Here is a 20,696-nt window from a genome sequence, read left to right as displayed (position 1 = left end):
CCAAAGATATGCCATTTAGAAAATTATAAATACGGGGTCAATTTTAAGTATTTCATTACCAAAATGTCTGCTATACACTTAATAAGTTACACATTTCTATTCAATATGCAGTTACGAAATAAAATGACGTGAGTTATGAAATATAACACTAAATTCAGTTATTTATATTCAGGCATTTTGCTGGTGTGCTAAAGTGATGCAATACGCCAGGAACGATAGAAAGATATCTGCGTTGATTTAAAGTCAGCAAACGTCTTTTTACAGACCTAAATAAATGTTAATATAAACACTAATGGCGTGTTAGTGAGATATAACATTTATGAAGTTAATAAACGCCGAAAAACGGGATATGTATTTTTGGCGTCGTGACGTCATTCGGGAGGGTAAAACGGGAAATGGACCCCTCGCGTGACGTCAAATAGTAGCGCCTGAGACGAGATCGCAATATCAACACATCGAGAGCTTTTGTTCTATATTTGTACAAAACAGAGCAAAATGCCCAAAGTAAAGAGGAGTCGGAAGCCGCCTCCAGACGGCTGGGAGCTTATTGAGCCCACTTTGGACGAGCTGGATCAGAAAATGAGAGAAGGTAAGCCGGTAGAAGATGATTATACCGCTGCTGCTCAAAACACTCGGCCCCACAATGCGCAGTGTGTGGTGGAGAATAATTATCGGGCTTCATTTTACATTTATTTAAATGTCGAGCGATCCCTATTTTTATTTAGTTTACAACCAAGGGCGTTTCTAGGTTTTGGGGAACCGGGGGCTTAGCCCTGGCCTCTGCAGGGGGCACGGGGGGATCCTACCCAGGAAATGTTTTGGATGAACAAGCTCTATTTTGATGGTGTTTTTTTAATGCTCTCTGGCATCTTATTTAACCCTCAAAGCTTTTTGTTACTTCCTCGATTAATTAAGAGATGTGATGTTCAAAATATTAGTAGTTGTTAGTATTTGGAGAATAATAATTTAATGTGGAAAATTCTGAGGTACTTGAGTATTTCCTTTTTATGCTAATTTATACTTCTTCCCCTCTACATCTTAGAGGGAAACATTATACTTTTTACTCCACTACATTTATTAGTCTGCTTAAGTTACTTTGGAGACTCAGATTGATCATACAAATTATAATTATCTCATAAATGATGATACATTATCATAGATTAAAATACCCATCAGTATAAAGTATTTAAAATGAGCTCTGGGGTGCCCAGTACCTCAGTGGGTAGAGTGGGCACCCCACATACCTTGCCGCAGCAGCCACGGGTTTAATTCCAGCCCATGGCCCATTTCTGCGTGTACTACTAGCTTTCTCCCCCTTTCACACTTCAAACTGTTCTGTCATTTAAGGCAAAAAGCCCCAAAAATAATCTTAAATGAAGAACTCCACCTTTAACAGCTCCAACATTTAAGTGATTACTGGTGTGCACTCTCTTGCGCCCACACAATCACACAAAAATGCGCTGTTTGAATTAAACAGAGAACCCAAAACTTTTAAAACAATATCATATTGTTTTTAATAGACTGAATACATGAATGGAGTGGTACATTATTAGATCCAGGGCTATTCTTATAGCCTTTAGATTAATAGGTCCAGGGCTGGAGCATCGGACGCTAAGGCCTAACAACACCACTGTTTACAACTGAATAATCCTTTGGTGGTGCTGGTTAAACAAGATTCAGCTGACATTTTGGAAATGTATACACTAGTTGTTTAACTGTCTATGGCAGGCACAAAGATTGTGGAAGTTTGTGTTGAAGTTGTTAGTGTGTGTNTGTCTGTCATGTTTTCAAATTCAGGGTGTATTTGTATTATTTTGGGAAAGTGTTCATTTCTCAGAGCCTGGTATTTGGTATACCAGGCTCTGGTATATGAATATATGTCTGTAATTTAATGTGATTTTTGTTGTCTGTAATTCAATCTAATGTTAAATGTCCAAAACAATGTGATCTTATAGTGTCCTCAGTCCATTCATTTGGGCTCTACAGTTACACATTTGGAACACCATCCAAATTATGAACAGGAATAAATTTATGAATTTTGACAATGGGTAAAGTTCCCCTTTAAGACAGAAGTCAGCTTCCGATTTTGTGGCACCAGTAAGGCTGGGGAAAATGGGTCTCTTCAGAAATGGTTTTCCCCAGATTAGTGTGGAATTACTTGACTGATGTGCACAGAGTGCTGACATCAACCCGATCCAACACCTTTGGGAAAGATTTCTCATGGGCATGCAGCAGATTAATGCTTTGCATCAGATGCAACATCACTGTCCTTGGCACACAAGCAGGTGCACCATTGATTTTAATTTCCACATCCCAAAGCTAACTTTCCTGTTTTTCCTCTGTGTCCCAGCTGAAACAGAGCCTCATGAGGGGAAGCGAAAGGTGGAGTCCCTTTGGCCAATTTTCAGGCTGCATCATCAGCGGAGTCGATACATCTACGACCTCTTCTACAAAAGGAAAGCTATCAGCAGAGGTAGACAGTTTCACTCACACCGGTTGGACTACTTCACGTCTAATGTTTCACATTTCCTCTTCATTTTTCCTTCCTGTTCTGACTACTTAAGCATTTGACGTACTCCTTCCTTACACCTTCAGCATGACATATTTGTTACCTGTATAAAAGTTGTGTTTGAATAACTTTTTATGTATACATAATATGTTTTTAATGACCAATATTTTCTGCAAATACCTGTCACACTTCCTCAAGTAACAATTGCTCAGTAATTCAACATTTCCAGAGACTCACTTTAGTTAAGTGTCCAGTGCCTTTGCCCCCCTTGCAACGATGTTTCTCTGTGCACTAGATGCCAAACCAGTGTTGTCTTCCTGTGTGTTTCCTGACAGAGCTGTATGAGTACTGTATAAAGGAAGGCTATGCAGACAAGAACCTGATTGCCAAGTGGAAGAAGCAGGGCTACGAGAACCTGTGCTGTCTGCGTTGCATCCAAACACGAGACACCAACTTTGGAACCAACTGCATCTGCAGAGTCCCCAAGAGCAAGCTGGAAGTTGTAAGTAGCTAGTGATTCTCACGAAGGTTGTCCATTTTAATTATTTTGGAAAAAATAAGCCCAGTGAGAGCTTGTATAAAATATGTTAAAGGCTTCAGTTGCCCCCTGAGTGAGATAAACTAACCACAACACTGCAACACCACACCAGAGAGTATCTCGGATGCTTTGATTGGATGAGTGGGGTCAGATGGCTCGCCAGTCACTGTGTCACCACTGAAATTTGATTCTTCCTAAAGAAAAGAATGACAGTTATCCAGTTACTTTCCTAAACAGTGACGTTATATTGCATAAAATGTCTTGTTCATTCCCCGAGTTTCCTTGTGGTCTAAATCCTGCTGTTTTTTCTTCTCTGCAGGGAAGGATCATTGAATGCACCCACTGTGGATGCAGAGGATGTTCTGGCTAAGTGCAGTTTTTGGACATCATTTTATTTTCCGTTGGGCGTCAGGGCTCACCCAGCCTCCATCTGTGCACTCTCAAAGCCCCGAAGCAACATCGCCTTTATTTCAGTCGCCTGCATCAGAAACTGATAACTTCACCATCATCTTCAGTTGTGCCCTTAAGGGGTTAGCATTTGACTCTTCTACTTGTGAACACAGCGGAGCAAAGGTGAAGACACCTAGAGGGGCCATATTGTACTACTTACATTTTTTTCTGATTTTTTTTTTGTACCTAACTAAAGCCCTCGACTTGAGGTCAGCTGTTTCTGCATCAGGCCTGTCATTCCAGCTAAGTCATACCCACTGTGAAGGTCATGTTAAGTTCTGATGTGTTTCATTTACAAAGGGCTGGGAGGGAAGTTTTATTTTGTTTTGAAATGTCATTATTTTAAACCTTAAAACTTTTTCTTCATCATTGTTCTTGTAGTGTAATTTTAAATAAAACAATTCTGATTTACCTCCTGTCTTACATTTGTATTTCATGATGCAGGCCATGAGGTGTAAGATCCAATTTAGACTCAAGTACCATCGTTCTTCATCTCTAAACATATTTCTTCTTATGAATGGGGGAAAGCCCATTATTGACTGTGGAGTTTAACTGTTATCTACATTTCTTGAAGTAGCATAAATCACTGGGAGGTTGGACAGTGTCTTCTAACAGGACTGAGCATTGTATGGATATTATATCAATATCGTGATATAAGACAAGATATCTTTTTAATGCTACATTACAGTTAAGTTATAGCTGTTCTATTATTTGCCTTGACCAACTTACCCATCTTACTGATGCCTATTTATCAAAAATCTAATTGTGTAAATATTTTGTGGAAGCATCAATAGTCAACTCACTACAAATAAATAAGTACAAATCCCATTGAATTTCAGGATAAAACAAGGTCAGTGTTCTCAAAAGTAAATGTTCATGTCCCCTTTTCCTAGAAATAGTTTACCATTGAAGTCTAAAGAGGAAATAGACAAGTTTTTTTTGTTTCAACTTGTAGTTATGAAGTAAATGGTGATTGCACAATGACTGTTAGATTGGTTCCTTATAAGCAAGGGTGTAACTTTTGTTTGAGAAGTGAGGGGGACACGATAAAATGGGCTGTCTGTAGTCCTCTTAGAAAAGAAAAATCCCATTTCCTACATTTCTTCATGCACTTAGAGACAACAGTAACCAAAACAAACTCTAGGAAATATTGAAGTTGGTCATCATACTAAATTCTGCTACATATGCTAAATACAATACTTCTCTGTGACATTTCCTGGAGCATGTCAGAGCAAAATCAGCAGCTCAGTTCACATTCTCAGCCAGAATCTGACGGCTGGCCAATCAGTCGCTTATTAAACACGATTTTTGTGCTTAAAAAACTGTTAATAAAAGCTGGGGAACACAAACAAGATATTGAAAAGACATGTCCATGTGTTCCCAATTGAAATCAGACCTCAGTCTTTAGCCTCGCTTTCACTGTGCAATTCTGTCTGTCACCAAATACGATTCTCCAGGAAAATGAAGGCTCAATTTACTGCAAAAAGGAAGCACGTCAACAAACCAAGACAGGAACCAGAACTGATAGCTATCAGTAGCTATCACCAGTTACCAAAGAGTATCAGTGTAAGTTATTTGCAGTTATTATCCCCCCATTCTCGGAACCCATTGGCTGTATTCAGCGTCTGACTTCCGGCAGACAGCGATACAGCCTCTGGGGGCAGACCCCCGATTTTTTGGCATTCCAGTTTGAATTGGGCGGAGGAGGCAAATTTCCATTTCCGACTTCCGTTTACATATAAGTAAATATGCTGAACCATTGCGATGGATTCAGAGTTTGCAGTGACGCCAATTATGTTCCGCCTCGTTAGTTCACCGCACGGACCGTTTAACCTGGCAACAACTGCAGCCGGCTCAAACGTGATTGGTCAATATCACGCTGACTACAAACAGCCTACAACCGGAAACCAGGGCTCTTTTGCTCTTCTTCCGGAGGCAAGATCTCCGGGGTTTGCCTACAGACTCTACATTCACTGAATGTAGAGTCTGTATATAGAGACTACTATCCCCCAGTAGCAGAAATGACAGATGGTAGAACAACCAAAGTAACTGTGGAAACTCTACTTGGCAAAAGAAAAAGAGGCCCATTGCAAGGCTCTGAGGAAAACAGGAAGCAATCGGTTGTCTTTGTGACAGCAGTGCCAACAATTGTACCACTTGGAAATGATAGGGGGAGGAAAGGTTGAACAGTCTGTTTCCACATTAAGAAACAGTCGCTCTCGGTGACCATGTCCATGTGTTTTGTCTTATCATATAGAGACAATATGGCTCACATCACAAAGCAGAGTCTTATTCAGTACATTTATGATTTATCATCATCAGTGTAGCTACAACCAACAGCCAAAACGGCTAAGGACAAAAATAAGTATAAAGGTAGTAATAGTATAGGATGAGTCCTCCCAGTGGGGATTTGCAGATATAGCATTTGTGGTAGTTTGTTGTCTCATCTGAAGCACAGACATTGCAATGATCTTTACCCCTGACTAAATGTTAATGTCACTGTGCAACTGTAAATACACACAGCCGAGGCCAGCTGTGTGTGAGCTCTCCTGCTGTGCAGCCCTGTTAGATAAAGAAGCTGCAAAAGAACCTCCTCCCATAAAGTAATGAGATCCACACACAGCCGCCCACTCACTCTGCCCCTGCAGAACAATCTTACTGTAAAGAGTGAGCAGTATTATTGCTCTTATATCATTCATTTACTGCTCCTTGCTTCTTGAGAGCACCACCTTGCCTTCCACTGCTCCAGCAGGGCAATTAGTTGTTTTCACAGATGAGCATTTATAATTCATGACACCTCAAACACTCGCACATCCGTCATCGCTAAAGCAAGTCACACAGACACGAGCCTGTTGGAGTGTTTAACGTTTAATGGTGATCTGTAGGATGCATTGGTTTGTTCTTCCAGTATCTTACAGTGAGATTCACCGTGATCACCAAACTCACTGTGTCACCCAGGCATCCAGGCAAAAATGAAAATGGATTCAAATAATTTAATGGAGAAAATGAATATCATCAACATTTACATAAAAGCCTCAAGACATTCACAACGTGCTTTATTAAAATCACTGGCAGCAACGCCGTCTCACGGGGCCGAAGTGAGCACGACATCCCCTCTTGATGTGATACAAAAGGTGGACATGATATGGCAACATAAGGACACTGAGTGATGACATGTTAAGCACACTGTGGTATGGCTTATTCGGATTACATTCACCTTTTTGCATTAGAGGGACGAAACCTAAAAAGAGGAGTGAGTGTAACTTCTTAGCAGTAACATTAAAGAAAACACCACGTGGCCAAAAAAAATAAAGAAACAGTAAGCATTCAACTGAAGTAATACATTAAGTGGAATTAAAAACGTGAGGTTGCTGTTAGTTAAAAGCACGTACCTTGAAGGAATACTTTATCCCCCAAATGATAATTTGTATATCAGTTACGTACCACCTGTTATGTTGACTATTCCTCGCATGCCTCCACAGTAAACGAAGAATCCAAAAACGGAGAAAATTATTGGTGAATTTAAGTCATAGAGGTCTGGGTTGAACAACAGCAAAACTATATCAAAACGGCTGTTTACAAACTCTCACACAACTTGTGCAGTATAATCCAGGTCTTATTTATCCCTCCGTACACATTTTACACACTTCTACATAAACAGTGCAGGCGCTACTCATCCATTCCTGCGACTGTTTAAGTGTTTTTAGCAGTAACATTTTGTGTTTTATGTGTTTAAGAAGTACTGAGCATACGCCTGGATCGTAGGCTGTATAAAATAATAGACGTAGCCGCCATGATGTCACCAATTGGTTTGTGGACTCCAGTTTTAAAGCCTTGAGGTTGCCATTTTGTCTGTCTTTGGATGAGAGGGGGAGATAGCTCGCTAACTGGTAGCTTGGTTAGCATGGTGCATTCACAGCTATAGTTTGCTTTGATAGTGCTAATGCTAATTTTCACTAGCGAAATATATGCTTAACGCCATTAAAATGAACTTGATGGAAAAACTGAACATCTTGTCATACAACCAAATGCAAAACAAGACTTTTTAGTTAACTGTAACATTTCCATTCATGACAATTGTGAATTTTTAAACTCACCCATTTTGAATATTATTAAGGCCCAAAATTTGACAAGTGGGTCTGTCCGTTGACAAGTCACTACCTCAGCAACGTTGGTTAGGTAACATGGAGTAACCCAAACTCGTAGCTGTAGCTGTCGTTATTTCAGTGTTTTCAGATAGCTAACTAACTGCTAGCTTGGTTAGCACGGTGCATTAATAGCCATAGTTCACTGTGATAGTGCTAATGCTAATTTTCACTGGCGAAATAAATGCTTAACACCATTAAAACAAAATGTACTTACGGGAAAAACTGAACATCCGACTTCTCAGAGGGTCTTTTAGTCCAACCAAATGTTTAGCATTTGGTTGCGCTACATTACATTTAGGTTTGGCTTTTTAGGCAACCAAAACATTACAATTAACTAAAAAGTCTTGTTTTGCATTTGGTTGTACTAAAAGACCCTCCAAGAAGTCGGATGTTCAGTTTTTCCAGTAAGTATTTTGTTTTGTGTGGTGTTAAGCACATATCTCGCTAGTGAAAATTAGCTTTAGCATTAGCACTATCACAGTTAACTATGGCTATAAATGAACCATGCTAACCAAGTGAGCAGTTAGCTAGCTATCTGAAACACACTGAAATAACAAATTTGTTAATCTGGGTTACTCCATGCTACCTAACCAACGTTGCCGTGGTAGTAACATGTCAACGGACGGACCCACCTGTCACTCAAAGCAGCCATGCCCTTAATTATGAGTGACTCTGGGCCCCCTCCTTGCAGTTGTCATGAAGGGGGAAATTAGCTATAGCGACCAAACCTTTTTTTTTTGTACCATGCTATCAACATGTTTATTTCTGCTGTAAAGTTGGGCTTTTTAACATGAGGGTCTGAGGGGACTGACTCGCTTTAAGAGCTAGCCTCAAGTGGCCATCAGAGGAACTGCAGTTTCTAGCACTTCTACGTTTGCTTCATTTTCCAGCCCCTGAGGTTGCTGCTTAGACTGGATTAAGATTGTACTGCATGAGTTGAATGAGAGTATGTAAACAGATGTTTTGAAATAGTTTTGCTGTCAAGAACGTGGACCCCTATGACTTCAGTTCGTCAAGAATTTTCTCAGTTTTTGGATTCTTTGTTCATCGTGACCACATGCAAGAAAAACAAAGATTTCCTTACAAATTCAACTTAACACAGGGTGAGTAACTGATATACAAATGTTCATTTGGGGTAGAAGTTTTCCTTTAAAATCAATATGAGTCTTGTTCGTAGCAGGAAGGACAGCAGCCATGATCCCACATTGTTTGACCTTTCACATTAAAAACTCTGACCATGTAGTCACAAGTACACGTACCATTCTAGATACAGAATTACAGCTCCATCACTGACACCACAGAATTAGGAACAGTAAAATCTAAAATACTATCAAAGACGCCTCTTCAGTATTGTTGCACTGGCCGCTATGATAAAAAAAAAAAAAAAACTCCTTATACTTGTGAAATTCTTCAGCATCCTCCGAAAAGAAAATCTCAGCATGATGGTCATGATCCAAATTGTGTCCCAAAGCAATAAATACAGAACAGTTGAGTTTTGTTCACACATCCAGCAAGGGTTGTTGAGAAGAAAATAAATAATAGGCAACTGTCCTAATTCAAGTGTTAGAGCTTTGCTTGTGATGGCACAGGAAATAATTTTGCTCCCATAATAAAATCTTTACAAACACAACATCACCGTCTCAGTAACATCTTCTTAAACTGTTCAGCATCGTCTCCCAAGTCAGTTCATCCAAATACAACGAAACAGAAATATTATCAATATGGTGAATCACCCTGGCACAAGACAGTCTCATGCTGACACCACAACACTCTCACACAACTTTAAGACAACAGTGAAATTCAATACATTTAGGTTAAGTAGCGTTAAAATGTTCCTGACCATGTGAGTAATATCCATGAAAATGCTGGCCAGCACTTAGCTAATAGCGACAGATTTTGGCTGCAGCTGCCCAGCATGGGTGAGTATGTGTCGTGATGACGTTATTTCTGCACATGCAAATATCTCACGTGGGGGCCGACTGGATCTAATTCACACAGCAAATACACTTCCTCATGCATCACAGCCTGGAAGCTGGGAATGTTTACTCCATGCTCTCAAAAAGTCAAATCTACTCAGCTAAAATCCAACATTGTGTCTCTACTTGGAACAAAATCGACATTAATGCAGGAATGTATGTTAAAATTGATTCAAGAAAGAAATATTTAAAGGATAGGCTTCAGAAAGGTTTTGGCCTTTGGAAGGTATGTAGTAGTTTTTTTAAAGAAAGAGGCGTGTCACAAAACCAGCTGCAACAAGCCGCCTACTGAGGTTTTAGGGACAGTTTCAGAGACGTGTGTTCTCCACAGGCAGAAAATGTCAGCATATGTGATGTTTGTTACAGTAATCCTGAAAAACATGTTTACATATAGCTGAGATGATGTCATAGCTGAGAAACTGCTCACTGATTGGTGGGTGTTGGTGGGCTTAGCTGAGGTCAGACCAGCAATTATGACACTCAGACAGTCATGTTGGATTGAGTTTTGTTACACGATGTGTGTGTGTGTGTGTGTGTGTGTGTGTGTGTGTGTGTTAGGAGGGGTGGGGAAACTGACCTTAAAGGAATAGTTTGGATTTTTTTTTAAGTGGTGTTGTGTGAGGTAGTTAACCATAGTCAGTGTATTGCCCACAGTAGATGGCAACTGGCATGACCGTAGTTTGAAGTGCTGGAGCACTGACCACTGACAGATGAAGTGAATAACATTGATCATCTTGTTACAATGCAATGTTCTACTGGGAAACCTTTGGTCCTAGCATTCATATGGATGCTATTTGATACACACCATCCTTTCAAACACCACCACAGACCAAGTACACCCCTTTATGGCAATGGCCCCCACAGCTGGACAATGCACCACAGCACACTGCAAAAACTGCTCAGGAATGGCCCAAGGAATGTGACAAAGAGCTCAAGGCGTCAACCTGGCCTCCAATCTCCCCAGATCCCAAACTGATTGGCATGGATACAGGACCTCTAGGGGTTGTTCTGTGGTATCTGGCACCAAGGCGCTTGCAGATCCTTTGAGTCCTGTGGGTTGCAAGGTGGGGTACCAGCACGTCCCACAGATGCTCGATCAGATCGGTATCTGGCTAATTTGGAGGCCAGGTTGACGTCTTGAGCTCTTTGTTACATTCCTCAGCCCAATCCTGAACAGTTTGGGCAGTGTGACGTACACTGTCCTGCTGGGAGAGCCTGCTGTTGCCATGAATGGGCATACTTGGTCTGCAGTGGTGTTTGAGAGGGTGGAGCGTGTCAGGTGACATCTACATGGATGTCAGGGCCAAAGGTTTCCTAGCAGAACGTTGTACTGTAACAAGATGATAAATGTTGTTCCAGTGAACCTGTTTGTGATTTTAATGTTGTGGCTGATCGGTGTATGTACGGCTGAGGGCAGGGTTTTGATATAATAAACATTGCTGTTAAACAGCGATTTCTGACAAGGAACTGAGGCCATTATTTATGCTCTCTTCAAAGCCACCAGACCCTTTTTGACAAAACAAGTGATTTTACTTCACAGAGCACAGGAGTTACTGGTCTACTGCTGCCTCGATCAGTTACTTTGTTTGTGTGACTTTGGTGTTTTAAAGGGTTAGTTCGGATTATCCAAAGTCACAAAATAACACAAACAAACTAACCGATTGAAGCAGCAGTAAAGCAGTTACTCCTGTGTTCTGCAACTTAAAGTTACTGTATTTTTCAATGGAGTTTGGTGGCTTTGAATAGAGCAAATAGAGAAAATATTCTAAATATAATGTACATTTAAAGTGATACATATTTTTTTTAGGTGGCTAAAATACCTTCTGCCAACCGCCATCTACTGTCGGTAATAACATGACTGTGGATAAGTACCTCTTACAACCCTGCTTTAAAAAATCTGAACTATCCCTTTCAACAAGCCTTTGTAGGTAACATTTTTTTCAGTGGAGGTGAAAAACACACAAATGACTAAAAGGAAAATAAGCAGAGCCGACCTTCGTCTGCTCTGTTATGTGTGTTTGTGAGGGTCAACGTGTGAACCAAACACAGGCAAAGTGAACCCACTCACTGACATTCACAACTCACTCTGTCTCCTGTTTCCTGCGCACAGAGGAAAGGGAGAGACCAGAGAAATAGACAGCAAGGCAGAGAGAGATTACACAGATAAAACAATAACCAGTGCAGAGTTTGTCCTGAAACTAAAATAGCCGTAGACCTTTATAAGATCACCTTTAAAAACCAAAGGGTCAAAGATGATTGCTAAAACGTATGTGGGAATCCTCGCCCCAGTATCAGATTTTGTATAAAACGCTGGTAGTGTAATTAAAACTAAAACAAGGTGCTGCTGCACTGCTCCCGGTGTCGGGCTGTAGGTACTGCTGAGTGATGAGCTGGCTGAGGTAGAGCAGTATTTGGCTGTCCTCCTCTCCCAGCCCCAGCTGCTCCTGCAGGAAGCAGCGGCGTCGGCCCTCCACGACCTCGGGCCCGTCCGTGGGGCTGACCGGCAGGTGGAGGTGGTGGGTGAAGGTAAACAGGAAGGCCCTGGCTGCCATGTGACAGAGGGTGCTCTGTAAGTGAAGGAAGTAGGTGGAGCCACGGCGGATGTAAGTGCGGTGGTCGGCTATGTTGGCGAGGAGTTGGCCACGATACGGCGGACAGCGCAAGGTCTTCTGGTCGGCATCCAGGATGGAGATGTAGCGACTGTAGCGGGACAGCGAGTAAAGCATGCTGGAGCCCACAGGGGAGGCTACTCTGTGGGGGACACACAGACATACACTGGTGTTCATTACTTTGCAAATGCAAGCTTATACAGCACACACAAATACAGTGTAACTCTTAATTTGTACAGGAAGTTATTCTTCATGTTTGTGCTAAAATTAATATATTTTTTAATGAGGATTATCACACGCAGCACTTCTAGGTTTACACATTCAAAAGCACCCATATGCAGTACACACTTATAAGCCAAAACATTAAAAGCACTGGCAGGTGAAGTGTATAACTTTGATCATCTTTTTACAATATAACCCTCTACTGGGAAACCTTTGGTCCTGGCTTTCATGTGGATGCCACTTGACACGTTCCATCCACCCAAACAGAACAAGAACAGCCTATTGTAACAGGAAACTAAAGCCATTATCTGTGTTCTCTACAAAGCCACCAGACTCCATTGAAAAATACAGTAATTTTACCTTGCAGAACACAGGAGTAACAGCTCTAACGCTGCTTTGATTGGTTAGTTTTTTTTGTGTTATCGTGTGACTTTGGATAATCCAACTAACCCTTTAAAACAGTCACATAATAACACAAACAAAATAACTGATCGAGGCAGCAAGAGACTAGTGACTCCTGTGTTCAGTGAGGTAAAATCACAGGTTTTGTCAAAGAGCATGGTGGCTTTGAAGAGAGCATAAATAACAGCTTCAGTTCCCCATCAGCTATTGCTCCACTGAGAAACCTTTGGTCCTGGCATTCATGTGGATGCCACTTGATATGTTCCACTCATGTTCCGCTCTTGCACCCAAGAACGCCCCCTCATGGCAACGACTCTCCCAAATAGCAGTGGCCCCCCCAGCAGGCCAGTCCACCAAGCCACGCCGCAAAAACTGCTCAGGTATGGCCTGACAACTGTAACAAAGGGCTCAAGGCATTGACCTGGCCTCCAAATGCCCTAGATCTTAATCCAATCGAGCATCCATGGGACGTGCTGGTACCCACAGGATTCGGAAGATCAGCTGCCAGCACCCTGGTGCCAGACACCACGGGACACCCCCAGAGGTCCTGTGTTCATGCCTCAACAGGTCAGAGCCAAATCTGATCCTGGGAGGCCCCACTGTGTATCAGGGGTATCTCTGGGGTGCTGGTACGTCCCACGGATGTTCGAACAGATTGGGATATGGGAAATCTGGAGGCCAGGTTGATGCCTTGAGCTATTTGCCACATTCCTTGGGCCTTTCCTGGGTAGTTTTTATGGTGTCACAAGATGCACTGTCCAGCTGGGGGGACCGCTGCCATGAGGGAGTGTCACTGCCATGAGGGGGTGTACTTGACCTGCAAGAGCGTTTGGATGGTTGGAGCACATCAAGTGGCATCCACATGAAAGCCAGGACCAAAGGTTTCCCAGTGGAACATTGCATTGTCACAAAATGATCAATGATATTTACTTAACCAGCCAGTGGTTTTAATGTTTTGGCTGATTAGTATATATGTATTGGCATTCAGCCAAAATGAGTTAGAGAATATTAACAAAAATCCAACATCATGCATCGCCACTTTTGTGTCTAGAACTCTGTACAGCAATTTAAATAAAAATGCTGGCTTTGACCTTTTCGTAGTTATTGTACGACAACTAATTTGCGAATACATGCACAGATATGTCTGCACAAATGCTTTACATTAATAAACAGCGGTGTTAAGATGATGAAAATCCAGTTTAATGTGTGTAACTGCAGTGTCACGATTCAGTAAATGTTTTATATGCCTACGTCCATCTACTAAATCAGTATGATAAATACACCCAGAGGTGCCTTGATCAGATGTAAAGTCCACATCAGGAAAGATTAGCCCCTGGCAATCGAGTGGTTAGCTCAGTCTGTGGACTGTTAAGCAAATAGTCCCATAAGCATTCGTGTCAAGAGATTTAGCTTTCTGAGTGAAAAGCGAGAAGAGGTTGTTGAATGAGCTGGTGATGCTGCATCACCCCCTTTTATGAGTATGTTCCTCCTCTTGATGCAGTCGTCACGACTGCCAGTCTATAGGGCTGCCGTAATGGTATTGAGCCTCTGAAGAATATGTATAGGGGCATACCCCATAGTGAGATACCTCACTCTTGTTATCAGAGAACCGGGGTTACCGTTGTAACCTAAATATGTGTCCCCACAAATGCTTTACGTTAATAAGGCAGGGGTGTAAAGATGAAGGAAATCCAGTTTTATATATGTAACAGTGGTGTCACGATTCAGTAAAAGTGGTAATCACCTACAGTATGATAAATACACCCAGAGGTGCCCTGATCAGACGTAAAGTCCACGTCACACCCTCCGCTCCTGACTCTCTCAGCACCTCCAACTGTCTCAACAAAGAAATTAGTCAATGAAGCTATGGCCTCCTCTCTCAATGTAAAATGATGAATACTTTGAGGCCCATTCTGGCGTAACAAAGGTGAGTCAAATAAGTTCAAGGAAAAACGGAGGCTGTAGGTTTAATAGGTGAATAGTTGGTTGTGTGAGTCATTCATTACTGAGTCAGACCAGATGAGTAACAGGATTGTAATTTGTGATACAAACTATAAAGAAGAATAAACCATAATGTTCAAACTTTACATTGATGGAGAATCTCATTAGTTTTTCAAGCACAAAGAACAATGTTTTAGTAAACGTAACATTGTGCGTCACCATCATTTGTATCAGTGTCAGTTAAAGATGGAGTAGGCAGAAATCCAGATGAAAATCTACCCTCTTCCTGCAGTTCTCCTCTCTCTGTCCTAAGTCCCTCCCACCAGACGATCACAGGCATATGCATGCGCTTCATACAGTAACCCAGTGTTTCCCATACATAATTTATTTAATCTTATTTCCTTGTATGGTTACACACAGTGCATTCACTCAGCCCCTCCTTGCCTCGCTGTCTCTGTCTCTCTGTTTATCAGACCACAAATGAGACAAGAATTATCAAGCTAACATAAGTCGTCCCTCCGCCTTGCTCCTCGCCCCTGCTGACTGTTTCTCCAGGAGGTGAGCTGGCAGCAGCTCAGGAGAAGATTGGTCGGCGGCTTTAGTGGCTCAAATTCAGCCAACGCGCACACCCCAGCGGCGGTTGTCACAGCAGGCTTGTTGGCCAGAGGCAGCATCAGGTCCAACCTATTAGTTGATCTGGCGGAGAGTCTGGGCTGTCTGTTAACCGCGAGCTGGGGTTTCTGCTGGCTGGATTTGGGTTGCTGTGGCAGCTGACTAAGGGTCTGTCGGTGAAGCTGCTGCCCGCTCTTCTTCTGGTTGTTGCCAGTGCCGGAATAGCAACCTCCTCTGCAGGATTCTCTGACACTGAATCAGGCTTTCACCAAAGGGATGTGCACATTCATCTGCATTCGTAGAAAAGCCAACAGAAATGCCCTCCCTCTAAAAATGACCTGTGATTAGCCAGAGTCTCTCTCGTCACGGCCAGAAACAGAGCTAATAGGAGGTGCTGAATCCTATTGTTCTCACTCCACTTTTATCACAATATACTCAAAGTTTACAATGGGATAATTGCGCAATGAAGCCGAAATTTAACTGCCTACCCAACTTTAAATGCTTTAAATATAAATGCAAATTGGAAATACCTTTGCAATCCAATGAGTTTCCACCTCTGCAGGTCAGTAAGGGTGAAGGAGCAGGACAGCCAGGCTTGAACCCTCTCACCACACTTCCCAGGACCAGGCACGAAGAGGGCCAGAGCAGCAACCAGTCTGCGGACTCTCCCCTCATCTGCCCCGAGCACCACCAGGGTCCTGCCGCTCAGCAGACACCACAGAGCTTGCATCGCAAAGGGGTACTGTCGCACAAACCTCAAGGCTCCTTGTCCAGCCTTCTTCCTCTGACGCAGGGTCACCACTCCCCCATAGCCAAGAGGAGAAGCAGCCCGATCAGACCCTGTAGAAGCACTCATGGTACAGTCTGACCCATCCTCCACTGAGGTACGGGAAACCGCATCTCCAAGGGGCCCGACAGGCAGCTCGAGCCCAGCTGCAGGGCTGTCTGAGCAGGGAGAACCCACCGCGTAGTCATCCTGTAGTGGAAGGAGGGCCTGGGGCTCCTGGTTGACCACCAGGGTTTCACAGGGCTGCGGCTGGGGGCTTTGGCCAAGACGAGACACCGCCTCCGGGGCAGAAGCCTCATAAAGGAAACCCTCTTGGGCCATACAGCATGCTGTATCTAAAGGAACCAACAAGTCAGACTCCTCCTCACAAGCCCCGTCAGTAACTCCATCACACTCGTCCTCCCTGCTGGCCTCCAGCTCAGACACCACCTCCAGCAAAGACACAGGTGTCTCGTCTCCGTCATCATCCCCAGCAGTGGTCTCCATCTCCTCACTGCTGCTCTCCCTCTCCAGGTCAGTGTTATGATCAGGGTCAGGGGTCAAGTCAGAATCAGGATCAGGAGCTTCTGACTTCATACTTGATAGATTCTGTTGGATCTCGGCAAGACCCACCCCGCTCTTATCGCTGCTGAAGCTTCCTTTGGTCTCCTCGGAGCTCTCCTGGGTCTCCAGAGTCTGGTCCGAAGGGGAGGACTCCAGATTGTCCGCAATCCCGAGCTCACTCTCTTGAGTACGGTTGAGAGGGTCTGGAGGCTCCAGGACATGCAGCTCTAGAGGTTCTGGTCCCAGCACAATAGGAGGTGGATTTAAGAGTGTAAAGTTATCTACAGCATGGTTCACAGCACAGAATGGTCTCAGTGTTCCCCCTACGTCCTCCTCATCATCACCGAGGTCCTCCTCAAACAGGAAGTTGGTAACTCTCTGTTTCCTGCACAGTGCCCTCTCCAGGCGGCGTGTGTGCAGGTAACACAGGTCTCCCCGGAAACTCCTCTCAGTCTCCTTCAGGAGCTCAACAGTGGCCTCGTAGAACGTATCGTCACACAGCTCTTGCAGCGTCTTCAGGCGCTTGTCAAAACACTTCGCGGACTTGGCTTTGATCAGCTGTGGCGTGTAGGAGGGCCTGCGTTTAATGACTTCATCTTCATCCTCATCCACTTCTTGTTCACCTCCTTCATCATCAACTGGACCCTGCCCTTCCTCCCCCTTCTCCTTTTTGTCAGTGTATTTGAAGGGGTTGGCAAGCTTGGCGTATTTCTCTAACAGCTGCTCGCACTCGCTCAAGCACTCAGTGACACACTTCTGACAGGTGACAGCATGAGGATCACGGCGTGGGCGGTGATGGTAGGAGCTGATCTGTCTCAGCAGGTCTCTGTGTTCGTAGATGCTCTTCTCCACGTTCGCAAGCTCGTTGGCTTTCTCGACAGCATGAGCGGAGTACATGCACTGAGGACTCGCCTCTCTCTGCAGGCCCTCCTCCTTCTGCAGCACAGAGTGAGTGTACCTGAGTGGAAGAAAACAGAGCTACTGGTTCAGGTGTTCATACAAGGAAATACAGTTCGAGAAAATTGTATTTTTTCCTCAAGAGGAGCATCAGCGTAAAGAGAAACCACAAGAAACACTGAAAACCTGCAGCAGGTGATATTATGAACTATAAGATTTGCAGAGGTATGGACTCGAGTCACAGATTTGATGACTTTAGACTCAATAAAATCAAAGACTTGCAACTTGACTTGAACTTTAACACCAGTGACTCATGACTTCACTTGAACTTGAGCCTTTTGACTTGAAAATACTTTATACCTTCCCCCAAGCTCAAAGATCCTGAATCCACCAACATTAACACTATTCAGCGCCAGCGAAGTCGACCCTCAAGTTGCAGGAGAAAACCATTAAGGACTAACATAATGTTACTGAGTGACAGTTGAAAATATGAGACCAAATATAATTTCTTCTGCATACGAAAACTAGGAGGTCATCAAAAAAGACTTGCAGTATGCAAATTGGAAGGGTCAAAACATACAGCCAGAGACAACTTCCAAAAAACTTGTTTCAACAAATAAATACACATTTTAAAAAGCACTGATGATTTCTGTAAATTTAATATAGAAAATATATATATATACGACTTTTTAACTCTATTGTTAAAAAGCAGCACGGTGGTGCAGTGGTAAGCATTGTCACGTTTACACGTTCTCCCTGTGTCACTGTGGGTTTTCTCAGGGTATTCCGGCTTCCTCCCACAGTCCAAAGACATGCAGGTTAACTTGTGACTCTACACTGACTTATTTAGGACTCAAAACTCTAAGTTTAAGACTTGGTACTTGACTTAAGACTCGTCAGTCTTGACCTTGGACTTCACTTGAGACTTGTCAGTTATGAATTGGGATTTGAGTGCTAAGAGTTGAAACTTACTTATGACTTACAAAATAATGACGTGGTCCCACTCCTGAAGCTCAGGGTTGGGGTTCATTAGCCAGTCATGTTTTTGGCTATGCTAGCAACAGATGGCAACGTGATCCTACCATGCTGTTACCATTTTTTTTCACAGATTATTCTGTTCACTATTTACCCAAATGATTCAACAACAGATTTGTGGGAATTCGTAGTAAAATATATGATATATGTTAGCAGTTATAAGGTTATATTGAAGTACTTACTCCAGGTCTTGGAGCTTCCTCTGGAGTTCCTTGGCAAACGCTCTCCTGTTCCCGGCTTTCAGACACTCAGAGGCCTGTGAGAAGCGCAGGGACAGCTCCTGAAACTGCAGCATGATCTTCCTTTCGTCTGCTGAGACGTAGGCCATACAGAATGGTCGAACAAAGCCCCTCGCCTCCAGGTCGTAAAGCGTGAGGTGATGGACGTAGGCAAACGCCCCTTCCTTTGAGTCACCCAGCACCACCCTCGAGTCCTCCACAAAGCTGAGCCTTGGGTAGCCACTCCCAGGCGGGTGTCCCACAAAGGAGGCTTGGTAGTCCACTGACATGATGCGCAGGGAGAAGTAGTTGAGATCGAAGGTGCCACAGACTTTGGGGTCGTCGGGGATGGTGAGGAGCGGCTGAGGGCCCACCTGCTCAGAGAACTCAGAGATGAGGATGAAGTCTTTGGTGAACTTGGCGTAAGAGGTTTTAGCCCAGGGGTTGGAGTCAGCAAGCGGATGGAGAGGGACAGAGAACTCCTCGGGCAGAGCCCACGGGTCGGGAGTTGTCTGCCCATACTCATCGTCTTTAGTGAATGCCACCACGTCAGGTGAGCCTATCATAGTGGTGTTGTTGAGCAAGGCATGAGAGACACAACACACAGCGCAGCACAGTTACCAGTCATAAACCAGCAGTCAGGGCACAGCGGTGGAGGGTAGCCAGTATGATCATTCTGCTGCACATTTGTTAGTGAGGTTAGAAGAGCGGGAGAGGGCCCCACACAAAAATCACACTGATTATATAATTTTTAAAAGGGGGTCCAAGAGCAGGGTGGGCCCAAAATCCAGCTGCGCCCCTGCTGAAGAGAGCCCACAGAACAAGAGTCTTGATATTTGTCAGATAAAATAAAAGCAAACACCTTCACGGAAATACAAATCACTGCCTCTGTTAACAAAAGCAATTATCCTGCGCCAATCAGAGTCCGGGCAGACATCAGACCATTCATGCTATGCAAGGAGAAAAAACATTCAGCAGCATCAGTGAAGCGCTCCTCTCCTTCTCCCCTTCATCTCTCCTCGCCTCCTCTTCATCACGTTACCGTGTTCTGGGCTGTAAAACGGGACGCTGGTGCGACAGTGACACCTTTAACAGACAGGAGCGCTACATGTAATTTTCACATCCAGAGACAGACGCCATGTTTACCCAGCTGGTTGTAGTCTCGTCAGGTGACCAATCCACCTCCCCATCTGGAGAAATTCCACCTAAAACAGAAATTTAACATGCAATTTATGATGACTAAGTAAGCTGCTTGATATGATTATTAAAAAAAGATTCATCTGCCGAACTTTAAATTATATTATTGGGCAGCGAATATATACATATAGCGACATGCACACTGGTGCATGGTGGTGTGTGGAGAGTGTGGGTACATACATTTTGGATTGTGATCTTGTAGGATGCAGACAAGGTTAGGTTTGCATTTTTATCTTGAGTATTACCAGCTGACTTTTAGTTTTTATTTTATTAATATTTATTTATTTATTTATTTATCTAGTTATTTTAAATTAGTTGCACACCTACTTTGTGTAGGCGGGGGGTGGGTAAAAATTATTTCTGTTTACAAAGAAAAACATGACACCGTGCTTCTGTATTATCATATATGCAAATTGCTGAATAAAATTTGGTCACAAAAAATATTAATGAGCCATCAAAGTCATTCATTGTCAATTTTCCAGTTTAGGAGGATTATTTTTTTAATGTTTGTAGCAGGGTCGTAACCAGGAAAACGAAATACTGAGTCCCCTATACAAAAACTTTCTTTTCTCATTTGAATTTTTCACCTGCTTGTTCATTAATTCATTATTA

At 43.2% G+C, this 20,696-nt stretch overlaps 2 protein-coding genes across 2 annotated transcripts; one reads left to right on the top strand and one right to left on the bottom strand.

Annotated features, from left to right (window-relative positions):
• Positions 1-420: 420 nt before the first annotated feature.
• Positions 421-3,909, top strand: bud31 (BUD31 homolog). The gene is made up of 4 exons (XM_050069758.1): positions 421-589; positions 2,351-2,473; positions 2,845-3,011; positions 3,367-3,909. Exons 1-4 carry the CDS (start codon positions 496-498, stop codon positions 3,415-3,417), a joined length of 435 nt encoding a protein of 144 aa, XP_049925715.1. The 5' UTR covers positions 421-495; the 3' UTR covers positions 3,418-3,909.
• A 4,171-nt stretch (positions 3,910-8,080) lies between these two features.
• smcr8a (Smith-Magenis syndrome chromosome region, candidate 8a) lies at positions 8,081-20,229 on the bottom strand. The gene is made up of 3 exons (XM_050069747.1): positions 18,852-20,229; positions 15,938-17,695; positions 8,081-12,372 (listed from the first exon to the last, which is right to left on the bottom strand). Exons 1-3 carry the CDS (start codon positions 19,451-19,453, stop codon positions 11,913-11,915), a joined length of 2,820 nt encoding a protein of 939 aa, XP_049925704.1. The 5' UTR covers positions 19,454-20,229; the 3' UTR covers positions 8,081-11,912.
• Between the last annotated feature and the right edge of the window lie 467 nt (positions 20,230-20,696).

The sequence above is a fragment of the Epinephelus moara genome, chromosome 18, assembly GCF_006386435.1.
Source record: "Epinephelus moara isolate mb chromosome 18, YSFRI_EMoa_1.0, whole genome shotgun sequence".
Classification (NCBI taxonomy): domain Eukaryota; kingdom Metazoa; phylum Chordata; class Actinopteri; order Perciformes; family Serranidae; genus Epinephelus; species Epinephelus moara.
Note: the sequence above shows the minus strand (reverse complement) of the source record. Positions and strands in the feature narration are given on the sequence as shown.

Excerpts from the sequence above, each read along its gene's own strand:
- bud31 (XM_050069758.1), top strand. The coding sequence starts at position 496 with ATGCCCAAAGTAAAGAGGAGTCGGAAGCCGCCTCCAGACGGCTGGGAG. Across the intron at positions 590-2,350 it reads GGATCAGAAAATGAGAGAAG|CTGAAACAGAGCCTCATGAG; the intron begins GTAAGCCGGTAG and ends TCTGTGTCCCAG. Across the intron at positions 3,012-3,366 it reads CCAAGAGCAAGCTGGAAGTT|GGAAGGATCATTGAATGCAC; the intron begins GTAAGTAGCTAG and ends TCTTCTCTGCAG.
- smcr8a (XM_050069747.1), bottom strand. The coding sequence starts at position 19,453 with ATGATAGGCTCACCTGACGTGGTGGCATTCACTAAAGACGATGAGTAT. Across the intron at positions 17,696-18,851 it reads AGGAAGCTCCAAGACCTGGA|GTACACTCACTCTGTGCTGC; the intron begins GTAAGTACTTCA and ends TCTTCCACTCAG. Across the intron at positions 12,373-15,937 it reads AAACTCATTGGATTGCAAAG|AGTAGCCTCCCCTGTGGGCT; the intron begins GTATTTCCAATT and ends TGTCCCCCACAG.